At 44.6% G+C, this 23,392-nt stretch overlaps 1 protein-coding gene across 1 annotated transcript; it reads left to right on the top strand.

Annotated features, from left to right (window-relative positions):
* The first annotated feature begins 13,347 nt into the window (after positions 1-13,347).
* On the top strand, positions 13,348-15,084 carry LOC109188017. Its single transcript, XM_019338520.1, has 3 exons — positions 13,348-14,090; positions 14,181-14,502; positions 14,584-15,084. Exons 1-3 carry the CDS (start codon positions 13,348-13,350, stop codon positions 15,082-15,084), a joined length of 1,566 nt encoding a protein of 521 aa, XP_019194065.1.
* The last annotated feature ends 8,308 nt before the right edge of the window (positions 15,085-23,392 follow it).

Genomic DNA, 23,392 nt, shown 5'->3' with positions numbered 1-23,392 from the left:
CTATAAGGTTGGGAGTAGCAATAAGGTTGGAACCGGGCATAAGGAAAGGCATATCAATTCGTGATGAGTGATGTCATGAAGGCAACTGTTTCCGTTATGTAATTCTCTATTCGTGACCAGTGATGTCGCGAAGGCATGTGTTGCGAATGTGTGTCTCTTATCCTCTTGTGTTGTGCATGTCGGGTGATATTCTACTGAGTGATGGTAGAATACACCTTGAGCCTTACTTATGTCGTCGTGGTTTACTTCTTGTTGTCTTGGAATGTGTTCCCTTATTCTTATTGAGAGTGGTATAGAGTCATGTGGTTGACTTCTATCCTTGGCTTTGAAACTTATATATATTTTATTCCGTTTTGAAATGATTTTGCAAATGAACTATCTATCTATATATGCTATTGACATGTATTGGTGGGTTACCAGAATTATTCGCTGAACGAGCGTCGTCCCATTTATCTATGTGCTTTTCAGGTTCTGAGTAGTGGCGAGCGCGATTTAGTAATGGATAGTATAGATCCCTCAGACTTTGTAGTTTGTTTTTGGGCCTGTGTGCCTTCTATGTTGAATTTTAGACTTGTGTATGATTTGACCTTGTTCCTTTAGACTGATGATGTGGATGTTGTTTTCGCCTGTGCCCAAATGTATGAAAGGTAGAATCTTGGAGACAACTCTTGAAGTTTTGGCAAAGCTTCAACTTGGCTTGGAAGAAAAGCTATCTACCTTTTTAGAGAGAAGGTGGAGCTAGAATTTAGAAAGTGTAAGGAGAGAAATGAGGGTGTTCTACTAGGTTAGCTTACAATACTAACACAAGGTGAAAAGTCAAGAATACCCTTACTAACAAAAGGAAGTATAAAGAAACAAGGGAACTCCTTACAAAGCTTAAGGTACAACTTTGACTTTGGGGTTGACTAGTCAATTACTAGTCCCCGACTATTGAATTTCCAGGATTTTTAAGAATTAAATCACCAATTGAAATAGGACTAATTACTCAATTAATTCCTTAATAGAATTTGGATTTCGGGGTGTCACACTAAGTCCAAAATATGTATAAATAAACTCATACATGGCGAAATGACAAATGCACTTTTTATTTATAGTCCACACAGCTGTGTGGACCATGGTCCATGTAATAATGATTGTGGGAAAAGTAGGAGCAATATAATTTCCACTATTTATAAATAGTATTCTTCAATACAAAATACTTATATTCTCTCTATATTTTTTCTAGAAAAACTTGGCTTATTCTCCAAGCTAAGAAGAACCTCCTCCATCATTGCTAGGGATCATTCCAAGATTCCACCTTTCCATCTCCCAAGCTTAAGGAAGGGTAAGATCTAGGATTAGTTGGTGTTTTTAATTAGCTTTACCTAGCCTTTATCTAAAATTAGTGTTTTCCTTGTGGTTTTGGTTGTGTAAGAAGATTTGGTTGAAGAGGAGCTTCAAGGAGAAGCTTAGGAGGGTAAAGAAAGAAGTCTTTTGGTCTAGAAAGGTAACCCATGCTATAGAAAACCTATTTTCTACTTGCTATTGATGATTCTTGACTTCTATTGATGATTCTTGGTGTTAATGTGAGATTTGATGCATAATCTCGTGTTTATGCATGTTTAGAGCTTGTATCTAGGATTCTTAAATGCTATTCTTTGGGCTATTCTTGTGTTCAAGTCATTTCCTTGTTGTATGTGAGATTTGGGGTATTTTGGACTTCGACAGGGCTTTGTTGATGAATTTCCCTGAAGGGAATTTTGGTGTACAGGGATGTTCCCCGCGGGTGGCTGTCCACCCGCCACTCCACCCTTTGGTGGTGGGTTCTGCACCAACGGGCAGAGCCGCGGGTAGAGGTGGCACCCGCGGTTCCACCCGCTGGGTACGTATATGTGGTGTGACGGGCAGTTGTTTCCCCGTGGTTCTACCCTTTGGTATGTGATGTATTGGCCTCCGTTTGTTGAATTGTTGAGCTTTTTTTTGTGTCTCCTTGATGTTTCGTATGTCTAGAACGATGTCCTAAGTATCTATGTTAGGATTTGGAGTGTTGAATCGTGCTTATGGTCCAACTTTGTGATTCGTTGGATTAATGTGAGTCTTTGAGGTTCGTTGGAGCCGTTTTGGTTTACCCATTTGATGAGCATGCAAGAGATGATGTTGTTGATGCTAGTATGTGTTGTTTGTCCATTCCTATTGAGGATTGGCAACGTATTGGATTGAAGTCTATTGTCGTGGTTGAGTATCGTTTCATGTCTTTCATTGGAACCTCTTGATTGAATTCTATGATGTGAACTTGTACATCTTGTGTACCATTGCTGATATTTGATTGGGCTATTGATGAGACTCAAACCTCTTGATAATGACTATGTGTGACTATAAATGAGATTGGTGGTAATATTATTTGGGCTTTGCTCACGAGATCGGTGGTAATATTGTGTTATTTAATGGTACCCTCGTGTACTGAGAGATCGGTGGTAATACTATGAGATTGGTGGTAAAGATTGGTGGGGGACGACGGTCCCAGGCGGAATAAGGTTGGACTCAGAAGTACAGGGTGGCACTGGGAGGTAATGATTGGAACTGTTATAAGGTCGGAGGTAGCCATAAGGTTGGAACAGGGCATAAGGTTGGAACGTGAAACTTGTCATTGTGTGATTTGTTGTATTCATTGCTTATGAACATGTCTATCGTGAACTCTACCTTGATTATGGTGGGTTGTGGCTAGTCTTGAGTATGTTGCTTGTTGTCTTTATTGACTTGTTGATTGTTGTTGATGGTGTTGGTCTTCGTTGAGAGTGTTATGTTGAGCCTCTTGATGTTCGCTCCTTTGGTTTTAAAATGATATATACTGTATTCCTCTGTCTCAAATGGTTTTATGGTATCTATATGTTATATTATTTAACGCGTATTGGTGGGTTACCAGCATCTTTCGCTGACGGCTGTTATCCCTATTGCTTTAATAGGTTGTGAGTAGCTTTGGAGAGCGCGCTAGTGGCTATAGCTAGTTTAGTTCTCCTTTACATTCCTTTAGTTGACTTATGGCCTGTGTGACTTACTTCCTATGACTTTGTTATTGACGTTTTGGTTTAGACTTAGCCCGTGCACCTATGTTTGAGATATGTGTGGCATAGCACCTCCGTACTTAGACTTTGCTTTCGCTTTATCTGAATGGATGTTTAGCTTGTTTTTCCCTTGAATTAAGCTTTTAAATTTTAGTAAAATCGGGGGTGTTACAATCCCACTGTTTGAATACGAAAGGAAACCGCCTAACGCCATTAACGATAATCCGAACGAGATTTTCTTTTTTTTTTTTTTTTTAAATGAAACGGCGTCGTTTTGCAACCGTGTGCAGTTGTGCACCATGCATGGCGCACACGGTTACACAGCATAACGATTACTTATTAGTATAGTAGATCAAAAAAATGAATTTTGAGTGTATTAAAAACAAACATTCAGTATATTAACATATATATATAACAAAAAATGAATTTTGAGTGTATTAAAAACAAAGACTCACATTAATCCAACGAATCACAAAGTTGGACCATAAGCACGATTCAAGACTCCAAATCCTAACATAGATACTTAGGACATCGTTCTAGACATACAAAACATCAAGGAGACACAAAAAAGCTCAACAATTCAACAAACGGAGGCCAAATCACATACCAAAGGGTAGAACCGCGGGGAAACAACTGCCTGTCACACCACATACACGTACCCAGTGGGTGGAACCGCGGGTGCCACCTCTACCCGCGGCTCTGCCCGTCGGTGCACAACCCACCACCCGCGGGTGGAGCAGCAGGTGGACAGCCACCCGCGGGGAACATCCCTGTACAGCAAAATTCCCTTCAGGGAAATTCATCAACAAAGCCATGTCCAAGTCCAAAATACCCCAAATCTCACATACAACAAGGAAATGATGTAACACCCCGTGTTACGACCCCTAAAACCAATTAATCATTTAACCAATTATCCAAAGAAAGAATTAAATTACAATAAATAATTAGGGAAAAGGCCCACCATGGTCCGTGGGCCCTCACCCCTAAAACCCAACCCCTAGCTCTAAAAGGAATAGAATTAGCAAGCTTATAATATTAGTTCCTAATTAGGACTCCTAAATATATAAATAGGGGACTTAAGAGGCACCTAGAACCCCCCACCACAATAATCCCTCACCACACAAGAAGTTCCAAGAATTCCCCTAGGAGAAATCAAGAAAGAAGAAAGCTTCAAGAAAGACCCTTCATAGCCAAGGAATTAATTAAAGCTAAAAGGTAACCCATGTCTCAACAAAACCTATTTTCATAGCTATGATTCCCCTCTTAGGATTTCCCCCATGTTCTTGTGTGTTGATGATTCGTTATAATGATCTTGATAATTGGTGTTATGATTCCATGGGTAATCTTGATGATAAGAGGTTCTTGATGATTATATGGTGTTCTTGATAATTATATGATGTTCTTGATGTTTATATGATATTCCTACCGAATCTTTATATTAGAAGATGAATTGTGTTCTTGTTGATTTAAAAATAATTAGAACCCTAGGTTATATCGTGGAAATCGTACAGTATTATTCTTGGTAGATTGGGTGGGAATTTGTATGTTTGGGTGTTGATTATGTTTAGAAAAGCATGATAGGTTATGTGACGTACGTTTCTTGATTTTGATCCGTTAATTGTCTACGTGTGTTATCAATTGCGTTTGAAAGTGTCTAAGCATGGTTTCGGGTTCCACAAAGGTTCCTGTGGCATTTTTGGTGAAAAAGAGTCAGTGGGAGGTAGGTGGGGGTAGGGGACCCGCCACCTACCCGCGGCCTATTTGGGCAACGCCGGCAGTGGGCAGCCGGCGGGCGGGCAGCTGCCCGCCGAGCACCAGCTGCCCGGAGTCACGCCAACGGCGGGCAGCCGGCGGGTGAACCCTCACCCACCGGCTACCCGCTGGAAAATACCCTACCTCGGGTTTCCGGCTTCCCCGTTTGATGTTCCCCCGACCCCCGTGGTATCCCAACGGACTCCGTCTATCGTGCCTATGTCTAGTTTGATATTTCGGGTACCGCTCGTAGGTTGTATGAGTCTTATATATTGCATGCTAGTTGAATTGGTATCCCGTTGACCTAGGTGAAAGAAGTATGAACCCTTAGGATTATTCTTAGTATGTGAAGGATCACGCATAGGTTTTGCTATACGTTTTCTCCCCCTTCCCAATGTGTTAATGTGGGTTGCATGTGCTTGCTATGTGTTATGTGTGCATGATACCCCAATTTGGTTGCGATCAAATTGGTTATACGGGCAGTTGGATGGGTTGAGAACCATACTGACTGTTAACCAGGTCGGTTGCGATCGGTCAGGTATATAAATATTATATAGGGCTGCGGTCCACCGTTTGGTTGCGATCAAACGTTTCTACATGAGCTGCGGTTCATATTTCCTGGCTGCGGTCAGATGACATACTCTTCGGCTGCGGTCCACTGTTTGGTTGCGATCAAACTATGATGAGCTGCGGTTCATCGGTCGGTTGCGATCGACCCCTCCGTGTTGCGATACGGGGCAGGGTGCTGCGGGGCCGTGTCAGAGCTATATGCGCTGACCCTCATGTATGGGCCTGCGATTGGTCCTGTGGCGCCAACAAAGTGTGCTATGTGATGAGATATGGATGAGTTGTTGTCATGTGTGTCTCGGGAGGTGACTTTGGGATTTATGCCGGGAATCGTATATGTTGGGTTATGGATATTAACTGTGCTTATCTTTATCTGCCTTGCCTGTTTCCCTATGCTTGTGAATTGTTTATGCTTGATTAGGTCCATTGGCTGCGCTAAGCCCTATCTGATGAGTCTATTCCCTGTTTTGAAAGCTAGAGTCTCTTAGGATATAACTTCATGCTTCGAAATGGTTTTTCGTATAACTATGTATATATCTATATGTATTGTATTTCAACGCGTTGGAGTGGGTTACCAGCATCTCTCGCTGAACAGATATATTTGGCTTTCAGGCACAGAAGAGTAGACACTGGAGCGCGCTAGAATCGTGGAGCATAGAATTAGATAGTTTCCCTTTAGGCCTGCGTGCCACGGTTATGCATTTACTTTGTTGAGGATATTAGTTAGTTAGCCTGTGCACCTGAGTTCTCTAACTCAGGTGTGGCATAGCACCCCATACTCTTTATATTATGTTTTGGGATTTAATGAGATTTTACCTTCTTTATATAAGTTTCAAAATTTTCAAAAATCTGGGGTGTTACAAATGACTTGAACACAAGAATAGCCCAAAGAATAGCATTTAAGAATCCTAGATACAAGCTCTAAACATGCATAAACACGAGATTATGCATCAAATCTCACATTAACACCAAGAATAATCAATAGAAGTCAAGAATCATCAATAGCAAGTAGAAAATAGGTTTTCTATAGCATGGGTTACCTTTGTAGACCAAAAGACTTCTTTCTTTACCCTCCTAAGCTTCTCCTTGAAGCTCCTCTTCAACCAAATCTTCATATACAACCAAAACCACAAGGAAAACACTAATCTTAGATAAAGGCTAGGTAAAGCTAATTAAAAATACCAACTAATCCTAGATCTTACCCTTCCTTAAGCTTGGGAGATGGAAAGGTGGAATCTTGGAATGATCCCTAGCAATGATAGAGGAGGTTCTTCTTAGCTTGGAGAATAAGCCAAGTTTTTCTAGAAAAAATATAGAGAGAATATATGTATTTTGTATTGAAGAATACTATTTATAAATAGTGGAAATTATATTGCTCCTACTTTTCCCACAATCATTATTACATGGACCATGGTCCACACAGCTGTGTGAACTATAAATAAAAAGTACATTTGTCATTTCGCCATGTATGAGTTTATTTATACATATTTTGGACTTAGTGTGACACCCCGAAATCCAAATTCTATTAAGAAATTAATTGAGTAATTAGTCCTATTTCAATTGGTGATTTAATTCTTAAAAATCCTGGAAATTCAATAGTCGGGGACTAGTAATTGACTAGTCAACCCCAAAGTCAAAGTTGTACCTTAAGCTTTGTAAGGAGTTCCCTTGTTTCCTTACACTTCCTTATGTTAGTAAGGGTATTCTTGACTTTTCACCTTGTGTTAGTATTGTAAGATAACCTAGTAGAACACCCTCATTTCTCTCCTTACACTTTATAAATTCTAGCTCCACCTTCTCTCTAAAAAGGTAGATAGCTTTTCTTCCAAGCCAAGTTGAAGCTTTGCCAAAACTTCAAGAGATGTCTCCAAGATTCTACCTTTCATACATTTGGGCATATAGGAGGGTAAGATCTAAGTTCATCTTGTGTGTGTGTTTTTTTTTTTTTTTTTTTTTTTTTTTTTTTTTTTTTTTTTTTTTTTTTTTGTTTTCTAAGGTGTTTTTTCTTAAAGAAAGAATCTTTATGATCTTTTGGTGTGTTCTTGAAGTGAGTTTGGAAGGTGAGCTTTGTTAGGAGCTTGGTGAAGTGTTAAGTGAAGGTTTTTAGTCTTCAAGAGGTAACACATGCTCTACAAAATCTATTTTGCTTACCCTATGTGATGATTTATTGGATTCTACATGTGATTTTGCTATGAAATGTGAGTGTTTATGCATTGTCTTGTGAAAATGCATATCTAGAGCTTGTGTTTAGGGTTCTTTTATGCCATTGCTTGGTTATTCCTTTGATTCAAGTCATTTTGTTGTATTTGGTGAGATTTGGCATGTTTTGGACTTGAGTTTGAACTTGGAGTTGAAAATCCCCGAAGGGATTGTTTTGTGCAGGTATGTGTACCCGTGGGCGGAACGACGGGTAGGGGTCCAACCCGCCGCCCACCCGCGGGGAACCACGGGTAGGGGCCTACCCGTGGGCCCACCCGCGGGGTACGTATTGTGATTGTTGGGGGATTTGTTCCCCGTGATTATTTTGATTCGGTATTTGGTCTTTTGACTTCCCGATGTTCTTTTGTGGAATTATTTGAGTGTCTTCTTGATGATTCATATGTCTAGAACTATATGGTAGGATTCCAAGTAGGTTTTGGTGTCTTGAATCGTGCTAAGTGTTCAACATTGTGTTTCGTTGAACTGTGATGGGTCTTGTGTGTTCTTCGGAACTATGTTCGGTTTGGCCATTTGATAAGCATGCTGGTTCGGTGTTTAAATGCTAGCGTGTGTGTTGTTTGTACCTTCCTATTGTTGATGATAACCTGTGTTATTCATCGTTGTTGTTGGACTGTGATCCATTCCTTGATTGGGTGTGGTTTCATATCTTCGTTGTGATCCGTTGATTGATTCCTGTTGAGGTGTGTTGTGTGTGTGGCTGTACCTAGATTGCACGATTTCGGTTTATGGAGCCTTAATCATCAAGGTACGGCAGTGGTCCTCGTGGTGGCCATGGCGTGATTATTTCTCGGATAACATGTGTTATCCAGGGCATGTGTTGCCGTGTGTGATCGGTACCCTCGTGTACTATGAAATCAGTGGTTCTGTTGGAGGGACTATTGGAGGGGGAACGACGGTTCCTGGGAGAATAAGGTTGGACTTGGTTGTACAGGGGTCCTGGAGGTAACAGTTGGAACTAGAAATAAGGTTGTGGGTAGCCATAAGGTTGGAACCGGGCATAAGGAAGGCATATCAACTCGTGATGGGTGATGTCACAAGGGCTTGTGTAGCCGTTGTTGTGAGTTCTCTTCTTGTGACGTGTTTAGTCACAAAGGCATGTGTTGCCTTGGCATGTGTTGCCATTGGGTGTGTCCATATTCCTTTGAGTTGTGCATGTCGGGCGTAATCTACTGTGTGATGATAGATTATACCTTGAGACTTCTTGTGAGTCGTTGTTGTTCTTTGTGGTCTTGGGATGTGTTCCCGTGTTCTTGTTGAGTGTGTTTGAGTCTTGTGTTGACTAATACTCTTGGTTTTGGACTTATATATATATATATATATATATATATATATATATATATATATATATATATATATATATATGTATTCCGTTTCGAAAATGGTTTTACAAACTTATATCTTATCTATGTATGTTATTTCACATGTATTGGTGGGTTACCAGCATTATACGCTGACCGAGCGTCGTCCCATGTTTTATGTGTTCTTTCAGGTGATGTTTAGACGAGTGCGCGGTCTAGTGCCAGCTAGTGTAGCTCATCCCTTATGTTTTGTGGCCTGTGAGCCGGTTTAGACTTAGTGTTTTGAGATATTGGTTTAGATTTGAACAATGCAGATGTTTGTCTGTGCGTTCACCCCTAGGTGAGCGTGGCATAGCACCCCTTACTTCCAGTTTATTTATATATTTCTCTTTTAGCCTTCCGCTGTGTTAGATGTTTTGATTTAGATATCGGCATGTTTAAGGCTTTAAATAGAATGGAATTTAGGGGGTGTTACACTATGTATGTTATTTCACATGTAATGGTGGGTTACCAGCATTATCTATGTATGTTATTTCACATGTATTGGTGGGTTACCAGCATTGGACTTCATTGATTGAGTTACTCTCTTTTGTAGGTCCATATAGCCTAGGCCCATTATACCATCCATGACAAATTATACTGTGGACCGCGGTCCACAATGCGTTGTGGTTCAGACATCAAAAAAGTATCGTTTCTTTTAATTAAAAGAAACGGCACATGTTCCGCGCCATCCACAAAAAAGTAACTTTGATTGTATAACATATTCAGTTTCGTTTTGTATACATTGCAGTTTCATTTCAACACAACTACAGTTTCATTTCGATATAACTACAGTTTCATTCGATATTACACTCAAATACATGAAATTTTTATTTAGTTTCATTTTATATACATTATAATTTCATTAAAACACAATACATTATCATTTCGATATAACTACAGTTTCATTACACTATATACACTCAAATATGTGAAATGTTATTCAGTTTCATTTTATATACACTGCAGATTCATTCAACACACCTACAATATCATTTTGATATAACTACAGTTTCGTTGAGCAATATACACTCAAATATGTGAAATTGTTATTCAGTTTCATTTTGTATACACGGCAGTTTCATTTCAACATAACTACAGTTTCATTTCAATTCAATTGCAGTTTCATTTGATAATCTAAAAATAATACGTGAGGTAGTGTCCGTTTAGATACACTATAACTTCAGTTGGTAATTAACACACAAAAAATACTTGCTCTGTTAAGCTGTAACGGCTGCCGTTTCTTTACTTAAAGAAACGGCGGCGTATTACGACCGCGACCCACAATGCATTGTGGACCGCGGTCCACAATATAATTGCTGACCATCCATGAGTTGTTATACCATGGACCACGGTCCACCGGCAGATTCACCCGTGTATTCTACCATCACTCAATAGAATATCACCCGACATGCACAACACAAGAGGATAAGAGACACACATTCGCAACACATGCCTTCGCGACATCACTCGTCAAGAATAGAGAATTACATAACGGAAACACTTGCCTTCATGACATCACCCATCACGAATTGATATGACTTCCTTATGCCCGGTTCCAACCTTATGGCTACCCCCAACCTTATAGCTAGTTCCGACCTTTACCTCCAGGACCCCTGTACTTCTGAGTCCAACCGTATTCCTCCGATGACCGTCGTCCCCATCCACCAACAAACCACCAGCAATTTCCACCAACAAAAGTACACGAGGGTAACAATCACACATTTTGGCAACATATGCCTCCCAAGAAATACGTGAACCCATCACTTAGGTCACAAACTCCATAATCGTGTCATGGCCACCACGAGGACCACTGCCGTACCTGGGTGACTAATGTCCCATACCATTAATCGTGCAATCCAGGTACAACCACACACAACACCATCATAGGAATCAATCAACAGATCACAACGAAGATATGAAACCATACTCAACAAGGAAAGGATCACAATCTGACAACAACAATGATCAACACAAGTTATCATCCACAATAGAAAAGGACAGACAACACTCGCTAGCATTTCAACACCGAACTAGCATGCTTATCAAACGGGTGAAACAAACATAGTTCCGAAGAACACACAAGACTCATCATGGTTCAACGAATCACAAGGTTGAACACTTAGCACGATTCAAGACGCCAAAACCTACATGGAATCCTACCATATAGTTCTAGACATACGAAACATCAAGAAGACACTCAAATAGTTCCACAAAAGAACATCGGGAAGTCAAAACATCAAATACCGGGTCAAAAGAATCACGAGGAACAAATCCCCGCACAAGCCAACATTGTACACGCGGGAACCAATGTTCCACACGCTAGTACCCCGCGGGTGGGGCGGTGGGTGGACCCCTACCCGTCATTCCGCCCGCGGGGACAACCTCTGTACCAAAAAGTCCCTTCGGGGATTTTCAACACCAAGCTCAAATTCAAGTCCAAAACATGTCAAATCTCACCAAATACAACAAAATGACTTGAATCAAATGAATAGCCAAGCAATGGCACACATTGATGGGCGGAGAACCCCGGCCCAAGAATGTTTGGCCCAAAGAAAGGGTCCGAGACAAGAAAGGTGGGCTGGTGTCAACGGATCCATCACTCTGCCAGTTGAGATTGGCAGTTATCCAGACGTACAGAAACTCAGTATGAAATTCATCGTGGTAAATCTGGCCTGCTCGCATAATGCTATACTCGGCCGACCGGGTCTAGAGGATCTAGGAGCTCTGATTTCAATCGAGCACCTCTGCCTGAAATTCCGCACGCCAAATGGAATAGGTACGGTGCGCTGCAACCGGAAGGTCGCCCGCGACTGCTACTTGCAAGCCTGCCGAGGAATGGGCAAGCAAGAGATGCAGGTCCATGAGATCACGGAAAGGCCCCCAAAGAAGACAATGATACCTCGCCCCGAGCCTGCTGTTGAATTGGAAGAGGTGGAGATTGATCCTGAGCAGCCGGACAGGCGGGTCCGAATTGGAGTCGGTCTCCCTCAGGAGGTAAGAGAAGAAATCTATAAAGTGCTTCGGGAACACCAGCTGGTTTTCGCCTGGGGTCCAGAGGACATGCCCGGTGTCGATCGATCCATTATTTCGCACCGACTCGCCGTAGACCGTGAGCATCGACCAGTCGTACAAAAGAAGCGGTACCTGGCCAATGACCAGAGAGAATTCGTAAAAAAGGAGGTAAGCACGCTACTAGTAGCCAGACATGTCCGAGAGGTTAAGTACCCAGAGTGGTTGGCGAATGTGGTTCTTGTACCGAAGCCCCCGGCGTGGCGAATGTGCGTCGATTATACCGACCTTAATAAGGCCTGTCCTAAGGACCCGTTTCCATTACCGAGGATTGACCAATTGGTTTATGAGACCGCCGGGTCAGCCTTGCTGAGCTTCATGGACGCCTTCAAAGGGTACCATCAGATCTTCATGCACTCGGCAGCCGAAGAAAAGACCGCGTTTCTAACGCCGGACGGAGTCTATTGCTATCGAGTCATGCCCTTTGGGCTTAAGAATGCCAGAGCTACATATACGCGAATGGTGGCTTGACTATTCCAGCACTTGTTGGGAAAATCAATGGCCGCGTACGTCGATGACATGCTCGTCAAGAGCCGAGAGGAGAGCAAACATGCGGAAGATCTGGCCGACTGTTTTAAAGTGATGATAAGATATAATCTCCGGTTGAATCCCAAAAAGTGTGCTTTCGCCGTGCAGGGTGGAAAGTTCTTGGGCTATATGGTCACCAAGCGAGGTATTGAGCCTAACCCTGAGAAGGTACAGGCCATCGTCGACATGCAGCCTCCCAGCTCCATCAAAGACCTGCAACGATTGACTGGTCGACTGGCCGCCCTTAGCCGCTTCCTGAGCAAAGCGGCGGATAAGACGGTGCCCTTCTTCGAGGCCATGAAGAAGAAGGAGGGATTCGCTTGGACCACCGAGTGTCAGCAGTCGTTCAAAGAGTTGAAATAATATCTCTCAACACCCCCGGTGTTGTCTACTCCCCAGGCGGGCGAGCCCTTATTTTTATACTTAGCCGCCTCCTCTAAGGCGGTGAGTTCGGTGCCAGTCCGAGAAGAAGAGCGTGTTCAGCACCCGGTTTATTACATAAGCCGCTCCCTGAAGGCCGCCGAGTCGCGTTATACGCCCTGGAGAAGATTGTATACACGTTGGTGATCACCGTGCGAAAGCTAGCACCTTACTTCCAAGCCCACACCATCCGAGTGCTGACTGACCAAGCGCTTGGGAGCGTCCTGCGAAACCCCTCGTCGTCCGGCCGACTAGTGAAATGGGCCATGGAACTAACCCAGTATGGGATTGAGTACCAGCCCCGGCCTTCCATAAAAGGTCAAGCCTTGGCCGACTTCTTGGTCGAGTGCACGGCGAGCGAAGAAGAAAAGGAACACGCCACAGAGGACAGTTTAGGCGAGTCGTGGGAAATGCATGCGGACGGAGCGTCGAGTCAACGACACTGCAGGGGTGGAGTTGTGCTCATCTCCCCAGAGGGGTTCCGACTATACTACGCCTTAAGCTACCTGTTTCCGACATCCAACAACGGGCCCGAATATGAAGCTGTGCTAAATGGTCTCCAGCTCGCCAAGGCCTTAGGAGTTGAGCGATTGAGAATCAAGACTAACTCCAGGCTGGTAGTCGGGCAGATCTCCGGCACGTGTGAGGCTAAGAATACACGAATGACTTTATATAAAGAGCGGGCGGTCGAAATGTTAAAGAAATTCGGAGCTTACGAAATAGAATACATCTCCCGGGCAGACAACGTGGAAGCCGACATATTGTCTAAGATTGCCTTGGAGGGAGTACCGGATCACCTTGTGAAGATCTGCCAAAAGGAGGAGTTAGATCGACCAAGTATCGAGGAAACAACAGTAGAAGTCAAGCAGGTGACTGGCGAGGAATGGGACCGAGAGAAGAACCCCGAGATGTTCGGGATAGAGGACATCCGGCGATTCACGGAAACAGGCGAATTACCGGAAGACCCAGGAGTCGCCGCTAGGGTTCGACAAAAAGCCCCTTCTTTCGAAATTATTGATGGGCAACTATACAAACGGTCGTTCGGAGGTCCTTTGTTGAAATGCTTGCTCAGGCCCGAGGCCGAAAAAATAATGGACGAGGCTCATAGAGGCATCTGCGCCACACACCAGGGCGCCCACACGCTCGCCCGAAAGTTAGTCGTCCAGGGATATTATTGGTCGACTATGATGTGAGATTGCATCGAGTGGATATCCAAATGTGGCGTTTGCCAAGCGTTCGCCAGAAAGGACACTCGGCCGGCTACCTTCTACACGCCGGTCACCACGGCTATTCCATTTGCTAAGTGGGGAATCGACTTGTTGGGGCCGTTACTGGCAGCCCCCGGGGGCCTGAAATTTTGTGTCGTAGCTATCGACTACTTCACCAAGTGGGTTGAGGCTGAACCGTTGGCCACTATCACCGAGTGCCAATGCCGACGCTTCCTATGGAAGAGGGTGATTTGCCGCTTCGGCTTGTCCGAGCATATTGTCAGCGATAATGGGCGACAGTTTGACTGCCAGGCGTTTGCTGACTTCTGCCGCCGACACAATATCCGCCATACCAAGGTATCCGTGGTGTACCCGCAGGCCAACGGGTAAGTCGAAAATGTGAATCGGACCATAGTGGATGGAATCCGAAAGAAATAGGAAGATATCAGAGGAAATTGGGTGGATGAGCTTGACCGAGTCCTATGGGCTTATCGCACTACGCAGCGGCGAGCAACTGGAGAGAGCCCATTCTCCCTCGCGTACGGCTTTGAAGCTAAGGTCCCAATTGAAGTGGTCGAGCCCACTCACCGGGTCTGCACTTATTCCGACACGGAGAATGAAGAAAGTCTTCGAATTGAGAAAAATTTCCTAGAAGAAAGAAGAGAAGACGCGAGTGCTCGGATGGTCGAATATCAACAAGCGGTAAAAAGATATCGCGATCGAAGGATTCGCCCACGAACCTTCCAGGTCGGCGATCTTGTATTACGAGACCGGCAAGCGAGCCAACCCGCGGAAGGAGGCAAGTTCGTGGTAAAGTGGGAAGGACCCTATCGCATTGCCGCGGTGGTCCAGGCCGGCACTTACAAGCTTGAAACTATGGAAGGCAAGCCTGTGGATCGAATCTGGAACGTCATCCACTTGAAGAAGTTCTATCAGTAGAAAAGGTTAGGCCATGTATAGGCCCGAGGGTACTGAAAGACTTGAATAAAAGAGTACGGATTACTGATAACTATCGCCCGGACTTGGCAAGAAAAGTTAGGAAACAAGGGCCCAGACCCTTAGTCGTTTCCGTGAAAAAGCCAAGAGGAGTCGCCTCGACTGAGGGACTCGGCGAGTATATAAAGAAACAATGGGGCACTGACCCTAAAATGTTTCTGAGAAAGAAAAAGCCTAAGGGGTCGCCTCGACTGAGGGACTCGGCGAGAAAAGTTCGGAAACAAGGGCCCAGACCCTTAGTCGTTTTCGTGAAAAAGACAAGAGGAGTCGCCTCGGTTGAGGGACTCGGCGGATGTATAAAGAGTCAACAGGGCGTTGAGCCTATGTCATCTCTCAAAGTCAGAAGGGCCCGATGCCTTAGAAATATTTTTTCGATTTCATGAACCCTAAGGAAGTTAATCAAGTTCGAGACAACGCAGAAGGAAAGAGAAAAGGGAAATTTTATTAAAATTAAAAAAGGCCCGAGAAGGAGGCCAGCCTTTACAAAAAGGGGATATCCTAAAAGAATAGCCCTAAGCTACTGTGGAGGGGTGTCGACATCGACCCCTTCAACTTGTGCCCCTGCCGTTGGTCCAGCTGGGGGAACAGAAGAAGGGTCCTATGCCTGAGGGGAGGACTCAGTGAGATTGGGATGAGACGCCGCAGGGAGAGCCGCCGGATCAGCAGCCGCCGCCGGTCCTTCAGCCGCCGGGAGAACGTCTATCACCGGCTTGAGGCCCCAGCTCTCGGGGGTAAAAGAGGAGTCGCGGACCTGCAGGGCGAAGTGGATTTCTGTCTGCGCCTCGGGGAAGCCAAGGCGATAGTCGCGCTCGCCCAGATCCAGAAGGAAGTCGTCACCTTCCGGCGTCCCCAGCCACTCTTTGGCGATCTCCTTCTGCCGGGCCTCTATCGCCGCCTTCACGTTTGCCTCGAAGGCCGCCGACTTCTTGTAGTCCTCCACCGAGGTCGCGGCGATGGTCGCCACTTTGTATCGCTCCTCCTCCCACTGACGGGTGACCCTTACCATCTCGGAGTTATGCACTTCCACCGCCTTGGCGTGCTTAGCTTGCTCCTCCAAGAAGGCCTCCTCCGTTTGGTGCACCCGAACAGCCATAGACTTCAGCCCGGTCTTATACTCTCTCAGTCGCCGGCTCATCTCCATTTGGAAGGTGAGATTCTGCAAGGCGACGGGAAGTCAGAAAATGAAAGAAAAAGAACGGAAAATAGAGGCGAGTCGGAAACACGTACGTGGTACAACTGGCGTAGCGAGGCCTCAACGATGTACTCGTCCCCCAGGGCGCCGGTCGTCGCCACATCCTCAGGAAGAAGGACGTTTGCAGCCCATTTGCGGACAAAGGAGTTGCCTTGCCAGATCTGGGCATCCTCGTCCACCTCGTGGCTCAACCGGATCTTCTTCGGAGCCGGCGTGTCCGTCTGCTCGGCCGGCCGTTTGGAGTTGGGACTCTCAGACGAAGGAAGAGGCGGCTATCGAGTCGACGACACGACGGGCGACGGCGTCAGATCGACCACGTCGCGAGATGGTGGAGGAGTCGACCTTGGAGCCGGCGACGGTTGGGAGGAAGAGGCAGCAGCAGTGCCGGAAGCGCGCTGGGTCAGCCGACGCCTCATCTTTTCAGCTCTGTCCGCCATCTCTGGAGTCGGTACAGCAGCCTCGTCGGAACTGGAGGATTCGGAGTCGTATGGACCTGCGAAAGAAAGGAAAGCCATAAGTATTCCGAGTTCCAAGAGTTGAGAGAAAGCAAAAAGAAGCGGGAAAAGGATGGCAATAAAAACTACCTACGGTGGCCACACCCTCCGGCAGCAAGCCGCGCTTGGCCATGGCCCGGACTCGAGACTAGTACTTGACGGAGTACGGCCCAAAGCCCTTCAAGAACTCGCCGCCCTGGACCGCATCGTTAGTAAAGACGGCACACCGAGAGCAAGGCTTGAATAGAGCGGCCGGCCACAGGGTCGGAAAGGTGAAGGAAGAGAAAGCAGGTCGGACAAAGAAGTAGAGGAGCTTCCAGCCCTTAATGGAGTCGGACTACCCCTCGAAAAGATGTCTCCCCGGACGAGCGGCAACTTAGACAAAACCCGGCAAGTGTGAGCCGACCTTGTTCACGGTAAAAAGATACCGGAACAGGTCTAGATCCGGCTCACACAACCACCAATGGCAGAGGTTTATGAAGCAGGTGAGGAGTCGGTGAGAATTGGGCACTAGTTGGCCCGGAACTAAGTTGTAATAACGATAAAAAAGAGAGAGGAAAGGACACGGAGGAACTCGGAAGCCAAAGGCAACCGAGTGCAAATGAATGCCAACATAACCCTCCGGTGGGTCGTAAATTTGCCGGCCTTCCGGAGCAAGAATCACGGCCGAAGGCCCAAATAGAAATTGGGCCATTTCCAGGTCCGCCGCAGTAACGACGGACGGTGACCCAGAAGGGCGGACGATTGAATTGAACTCGCCTCGCGGCCTTCCGGCACCGCCCGGCAGAGCTGCCACCGTCGTTAGAGGAGCGGGGCTCATCGGAGTAACCGCCCCCGAAGAAGAGGGGGTCGGAGGAAGAGAAGACGTCGATGGAAGGTCCGCCGGAAGTTCCATGCGACGGGGAGGAGAAGAAGAAGACGAAGAAGGAGAAGAAGAAGACGGGGAAGTCGCCGCTGGGTTATCAATCGAGCGACGACGAGAAGAAGAAGAATGAGAAGAGGAAGACATTTACCAACCTGAGCGTGGACTGAGGAAAATACAGAAAAGACCGGAAATGCTTGGAGTTGAGTTTGAAGAGTTGAGAGAAAGTGAGAGGAAGAGGAAGAAGATGGCTATTTAAAAGGGGGAGAATCCCAACGGATGGCCACGTGTCGCCTCCGCGTTGGAGGGAAGAAGGGTGACAAGAGGTGAAAGGACGCCGCAATTAATGCCTCGAAAGACGGAGCGACGGTTCAGGCCTAGGGCTAGCCTGCAAACGGTGCGTCTGCCCTAGGTTAGGGTCGAATGACAGTGACTCGGCCTGCTAAGCCGGAAGCCCATCGTAGGCCACGGCCTCTGGGCCCACCGAGTATGAGCTAGAAGATTCTAGAAAGACCCAGTAGAACCCGGCCCATCAGATGACACAGGTCAAGTTGGCGAAGAGACTTCGGTCATGAGGTCGGCAATCAGATTTGGCGACTCCCTCGCCAAGAAGGTCTCGCCGTAAAAGGACACTGAATCGGTCACATAGGCCGGAGGTCGGTCCAAAAAAGTATAGAAAAATAAGAGTCAGACACAAAGACACATAGTTTATTTAATAAAGTACGGGAAATTACAAGGCCTAGGACTCGGCTGACGTAAGTTACAAGAGAAAAGCAGATCAAGGCTTGGCTTCTTTCTCTCCTGACGGGCGAGTAGTCGGAGGACCCTCCAGGAAGTACTGAGGGCGGAAAGGCAGAGGACTCGGCTCTGGATCCGGCGCCTCATCCAGATACACGGCCGGCTTCCCGTCATCAATCATTTGCAGAGGCCTCTCCAGAGCACTCGGCGACATGGCGACACCAAAAAGGGGAGGAGCCTCCCACTTCTCTTCCACCTCTGGTTCTGGATCCTCCACCACCGGCTCCATCTCCACATCGATAGGCTCCCTACACATCAGGTCCAGCATGTCCGGGGGCACCACAATGGGGTCTGAAGCCGAGTCGCCCACCAAACGCCCTCCATTAGCCAGCCTCTTTTGCTTCAGTTTTTCCAGTCAAGCGTGCTCCTGGTTGCGGATGGACCAGCGGCATTCACCATCTCTGTAACTCATAGCTTGGTGCCTTCGAAAATGAGGGGTATTGTGATTTGCACCAACCGTGAAGGGTCCATATATAGCCCAGGGGGAGCGAATATCTAGGCGGTAATCACGGAAGGAATCGTAACTGACATAACTGAGCCGGATTAGACGGATGACGCGAATCTCTGTCAGAGATTAGTTCCATCAAATCCGCCCGGGAAGAGCGAGATTTGCACGCCGCGCAGAGAGGATTAGATTCACCCGAGATACGGGGAATCTTGCAGATGTCAGATTGAAAAAGGACTGACGATGTGACCGACTCCTTGACCAGTCGTCCGGATGGGTACACGACAAAACACGAAATATAAGACAGGGCGAAAAATAGCATTTTATTGGCAAAAGAAGAAGGGTACAAGTAGTAAGGAGCTTATTACAATAAGGATAATGAAAATGCTCCTAAAGAAGACCCCTCTGAAATATGAGGCCGAATCCGGCCTAGATAATCACTCGCTGGGGGAGGAGGAGTCGCTTCCAAAGAACCTTCCCCCCGATGGCCCAGGGGGATAGGGGCAGAACGAATCCCAGAAAGAAGGCATGAGCGGCAGATCCACAGGTTCCTCGTCATCAGGGTATGTCTCCAAGTAACGAGTGTAGTCCTCATCATCCATCAGACCCGTGACAGGCCCGTCGGGGTCGTCCAGAGGAATAGAGAACGTCATGCGGAAAGTCAATTGTTCAGGGACGGCCACCTCCACAAAGGATCCATCTTGAGAAGTCACCCTGGCAGTTGTTGGAGTCGGTGGACGAAGCAAAGGCAGCACGACTTCTCGCTGAGGTGGGGTCGGCGGCTGAGAAGCTGAGGAGGTGGCACCAGCTGGAGATCTCCGAGAAGTCGGACGAGAAGCTTTTTTCTTGCCTTCCTTCTCACGTCGAGTCTGCTTCGAAGAAAGAGGACGTCGAGGAGAGCCAAAATCGATTCGCTTCCCTTTTAGAGGTGAGCGACCCATGGCAGACCAGTGGAAGAGACAAGAAGAATAAGATACCTTTTATAGGAGCCGCATAGATCTAGGAGAATCGAAACGGTTCCGGTAGATCCTGGAAGATGGCAGAGAATCCGGGCGTCATAAGGGACATTCAATGCAGGGATTTGGAGGTCGAAATAGATGTTCGGTTACTACTTTTCCAAACCCAGGTTAGCGGACCAGGTACGGAAAAGTGAGGGACTAGTTGATGGGGTGAGAACCCCGTCCCAAGAAAGTTTCTCCCAAAGAAAGGGTCCAAGACAAGAAAGGTGGGCTGGTGTCAAAGGAAGCCCGGAGGGCGCTTGGGCCGAGCCCGGGAGTCGGCCCAGGCCCAAGCACGGAGACCTAATTCAGAGCTGCTCTGAGGAGCCCAGTGGGAGTTTGGGCCGAGACGAGGAGTCGACCGGGGCCTAAGCCCAAGGAAAGACTCGGTTCAAGGAGCCGTTGAGAGCATTAAAGAGACTCGTTTAAACAGAGAGTTGTTAGGGCATTGAAAGCAGGACTCGGTCAGGCTGTTACAAGCTTGCGAGAGCCGTTGGCCGACCGAGTAATGGCGTCCAACGGCTCGGCGCTTCAATTAGCTTTGAAGTCGGCCATTAAGGGCCTTTAAGTCAGTGGGGGAAGAGCCTGCTATATAAAGGCTCCTCCACTCTTGTAAGAGAGACAAGCAAAGACCCGGAGAGGGGAGTAAGACAAATTATAAACGAGTGCTTCACTCAAATATACATTTTATTGAAAGGTGTATCCTCCAGCTAAAGGTTGTGTTGGACCTCCTTGGGCCCGAAAACCCAAAAACCATCACACATGAACCCTAATAACAAGCTCTAGATATGCATTTTCACAAGACAATGCATCAATACTCACATTTCATAGCAAAATCACATGTAGAATCCAATAAATCATCATATAGGTAAGCAAAATAGATTTTGTAGAGCATGGGTTACCTCTTGAAGACAAAACCTTCACTTAACACTTCTCAAAGCCCCTAACAAGGTTCACCTTCCACACCCACTTCAAGAACACACCAAAAGATCATAATGATTTCATCTTTAAGAAAAGATACCTTAGAAAACACTAAAAACACAAAAGGAACATAGATCTTACCTTCCTTGATGCTCAAGAGTATGAAATGTGGAATCTTGGAGACAAACTTTGAAGATCTTGGAAAGCCTGAACTTTGCTTGGAGAGAAAGCTAGCTAGGTTTTTAGAGAGAAGGAAGAGCTTTTGATTTCAAAGTGTTAGGAGAGAAATGAAAGATGTCTTCTAGGTTAGCTTGGAATACAATCATAAGGGAAATGTCTTCTTTACCCTTACTAAGATGAAAAAGTGTAAGGGAACAACGGAACTATTCATAAAGCTTTAGGTATAACATCTTGACTTGGATTACTAGTCAATTACTAGTCCCCAACTATTAAATAATCAGGAATTTAAAGAATTAAATTACCAATTGGATTAGGATTAATTACTTAATTAATCCCTAAATAGAATCCAGATTTACGGGGTGTCACAATGATAAAGTGTAAGGGAACAACGGAACTATTCACAAAGCTTTAGGTATAACATCTTGACTTGGATTACTAGTCAATTACTAGTCCCCAACTATTAAATAATCAGGAATTTAAAGAATTAAATTACCAATTGGATTAGGATTAATTACTTAATTAATCCCTAAATAGAATCCAGATTTACGGGGTGTCACAATGATAATTGTGATGATTTAGTACTTGTTACTATTAAATTGTCATTATTGACAGTCCTAGTTTAGAAGAATAAGTCTATATTGGGGGAGGGGTGAAGGGATGAATAAATTGTCGGTCTCAAATAGTGTTCGAACAAGTCTAGATGAGGGAGGGGAGGGTGAATAGACTTGTTAACTTTGAAAACTTTTACAAATAAGTAATTTTGTAAATATGGGTTTTAATGCAACGAGAATAATGTTATACCGTACCCCTTTTAATTATGTGGCATACTCATCTTTATTTACAAAATTTGTTGTGATGAAAGATAAAACAAGGCAATACGCCAATAAGTAAATGTGACATGTAAAGCCAGACAGTGACTTATATAGTGATTCAATCAACTTGCTCTAATTCTCTCCTCCTAAAATATTTTAAGAGGTTCCACTGGTATTGTTCACTCCTAATACAAATGGAGAGGACTTTGTTTATATCATAAAGTTAGACACAAGCCTCATGATTTTTACAAGTAGAGAATGAAGATATGAAGTTGTTCTTCTCCAACTAATGTAGACTTGGGGTTGAGTAGTTCTTGAATTTTTCTAAGTCTTAATGTTGAGGGTTTGAGGATTGAGGAAAGTGCATTTTATTTTAAATAAAAGCAGGAATAGGTAATAAATGTGTCATGCAATACCAAGAATTGAAACTCATTAAATTAAGACATTTGCAAAATTGGTGAATAAATGGACCAAGCGGGTTACGAATGGCAAATTATTGTGTGGACCATGGTCCACACAATGTTATGTGGATCATAATAAAAGTACATTTTTAATATACTAAATGTACATTATTTTTATACTGAATGTACATTATACAATATAATGTACACTCAGAACAAAAATAATGTACATTCTCTGAATATATTGTACATTATTTTTGTACTGAATTTACATTATTTTACAGTAGACAAAATATGGTGCACACAACTTGTGTGGACCATAGTTCACACAATAATGATTGGTTGCGAATGAATTGGAATAAAATATTGGACTAAAATTAGTGAAAAAAGTCATTTGAGAGATCCAAAATTCGTGGATGCACAACACAAGGAGGAAGGCACATGGTTAAATCAATAAGTCATTAAAATTGTATGTGAAGTCTCACATGGGAAATTAAAGCACATTTAATTTAAATTTAATATTAAAGACTCTTGATATACTTGAAACTCTTTGTGTTCCCTTTAAAAGTTATGTATAAGCAATAATCACACATAGATATAGATGAATGAAGTTGAATACAAAAAAAAAAAAAAAAAAAAACAAACAAACAAAAAAAAACAAAAAACAAATAAACAAATAAAAAAAAAAATCCTCAAACTAGCCCCTACTTCAACCAATTCCATCTTTAACACTCTCAAATTGAAGTTCTTGTGCTTAGCTTGCTTTCATGAGGAAAAGATCGGACGGTTAGACGACTCATTGGCAAATTGATACTTGAGTTCACGTCGAAAGATCCACATCGGTTTGATATTAGAGCAAGCGGTTAATTCCTCACACCAAAATCAGGTTACGAAAATCACTCATTTCGTTAATATATTCTCAATCTATTTTTGCCAAAATTTCTAGCCAACAGAGTTTGATAAAAAAAATCCAATAAAATGCTTCCAAATATCCAATTGAATTGAAATTTTTTCTGGAAGTAGCTAACCTACCATTTTGTTGTTTCATCAAAGTTTTGTGTAAAAATCATATTCCTAAAAACACAGAAAATTGTTTGAGTTCAGCACAACCATAAGATTTTGCATATAAATTGTCATCGTGTACAGTT

The sequence above is a fragment of the Ipomoea nil genome, unplaced genomic scaffold (assembly GCF_001879475.1).
Source record: "Ipomoea nil cultivar Tokyo-kokei standard unplaced genomic scaffold, Asagao_1.1 scaffold0103, whole genome shotgun sequence".
Taxonomy (NCBI): domain Eukaryota; kingdom Viridiplantae; phylum Streptophyta; class Magnoliopsida; order Solanales; family Convolvulaceae; genus Ipomoea; species Ipomoea nil.
This window is presented reverse-complemented; position numbering and strand designations above follow the sequence as displayed.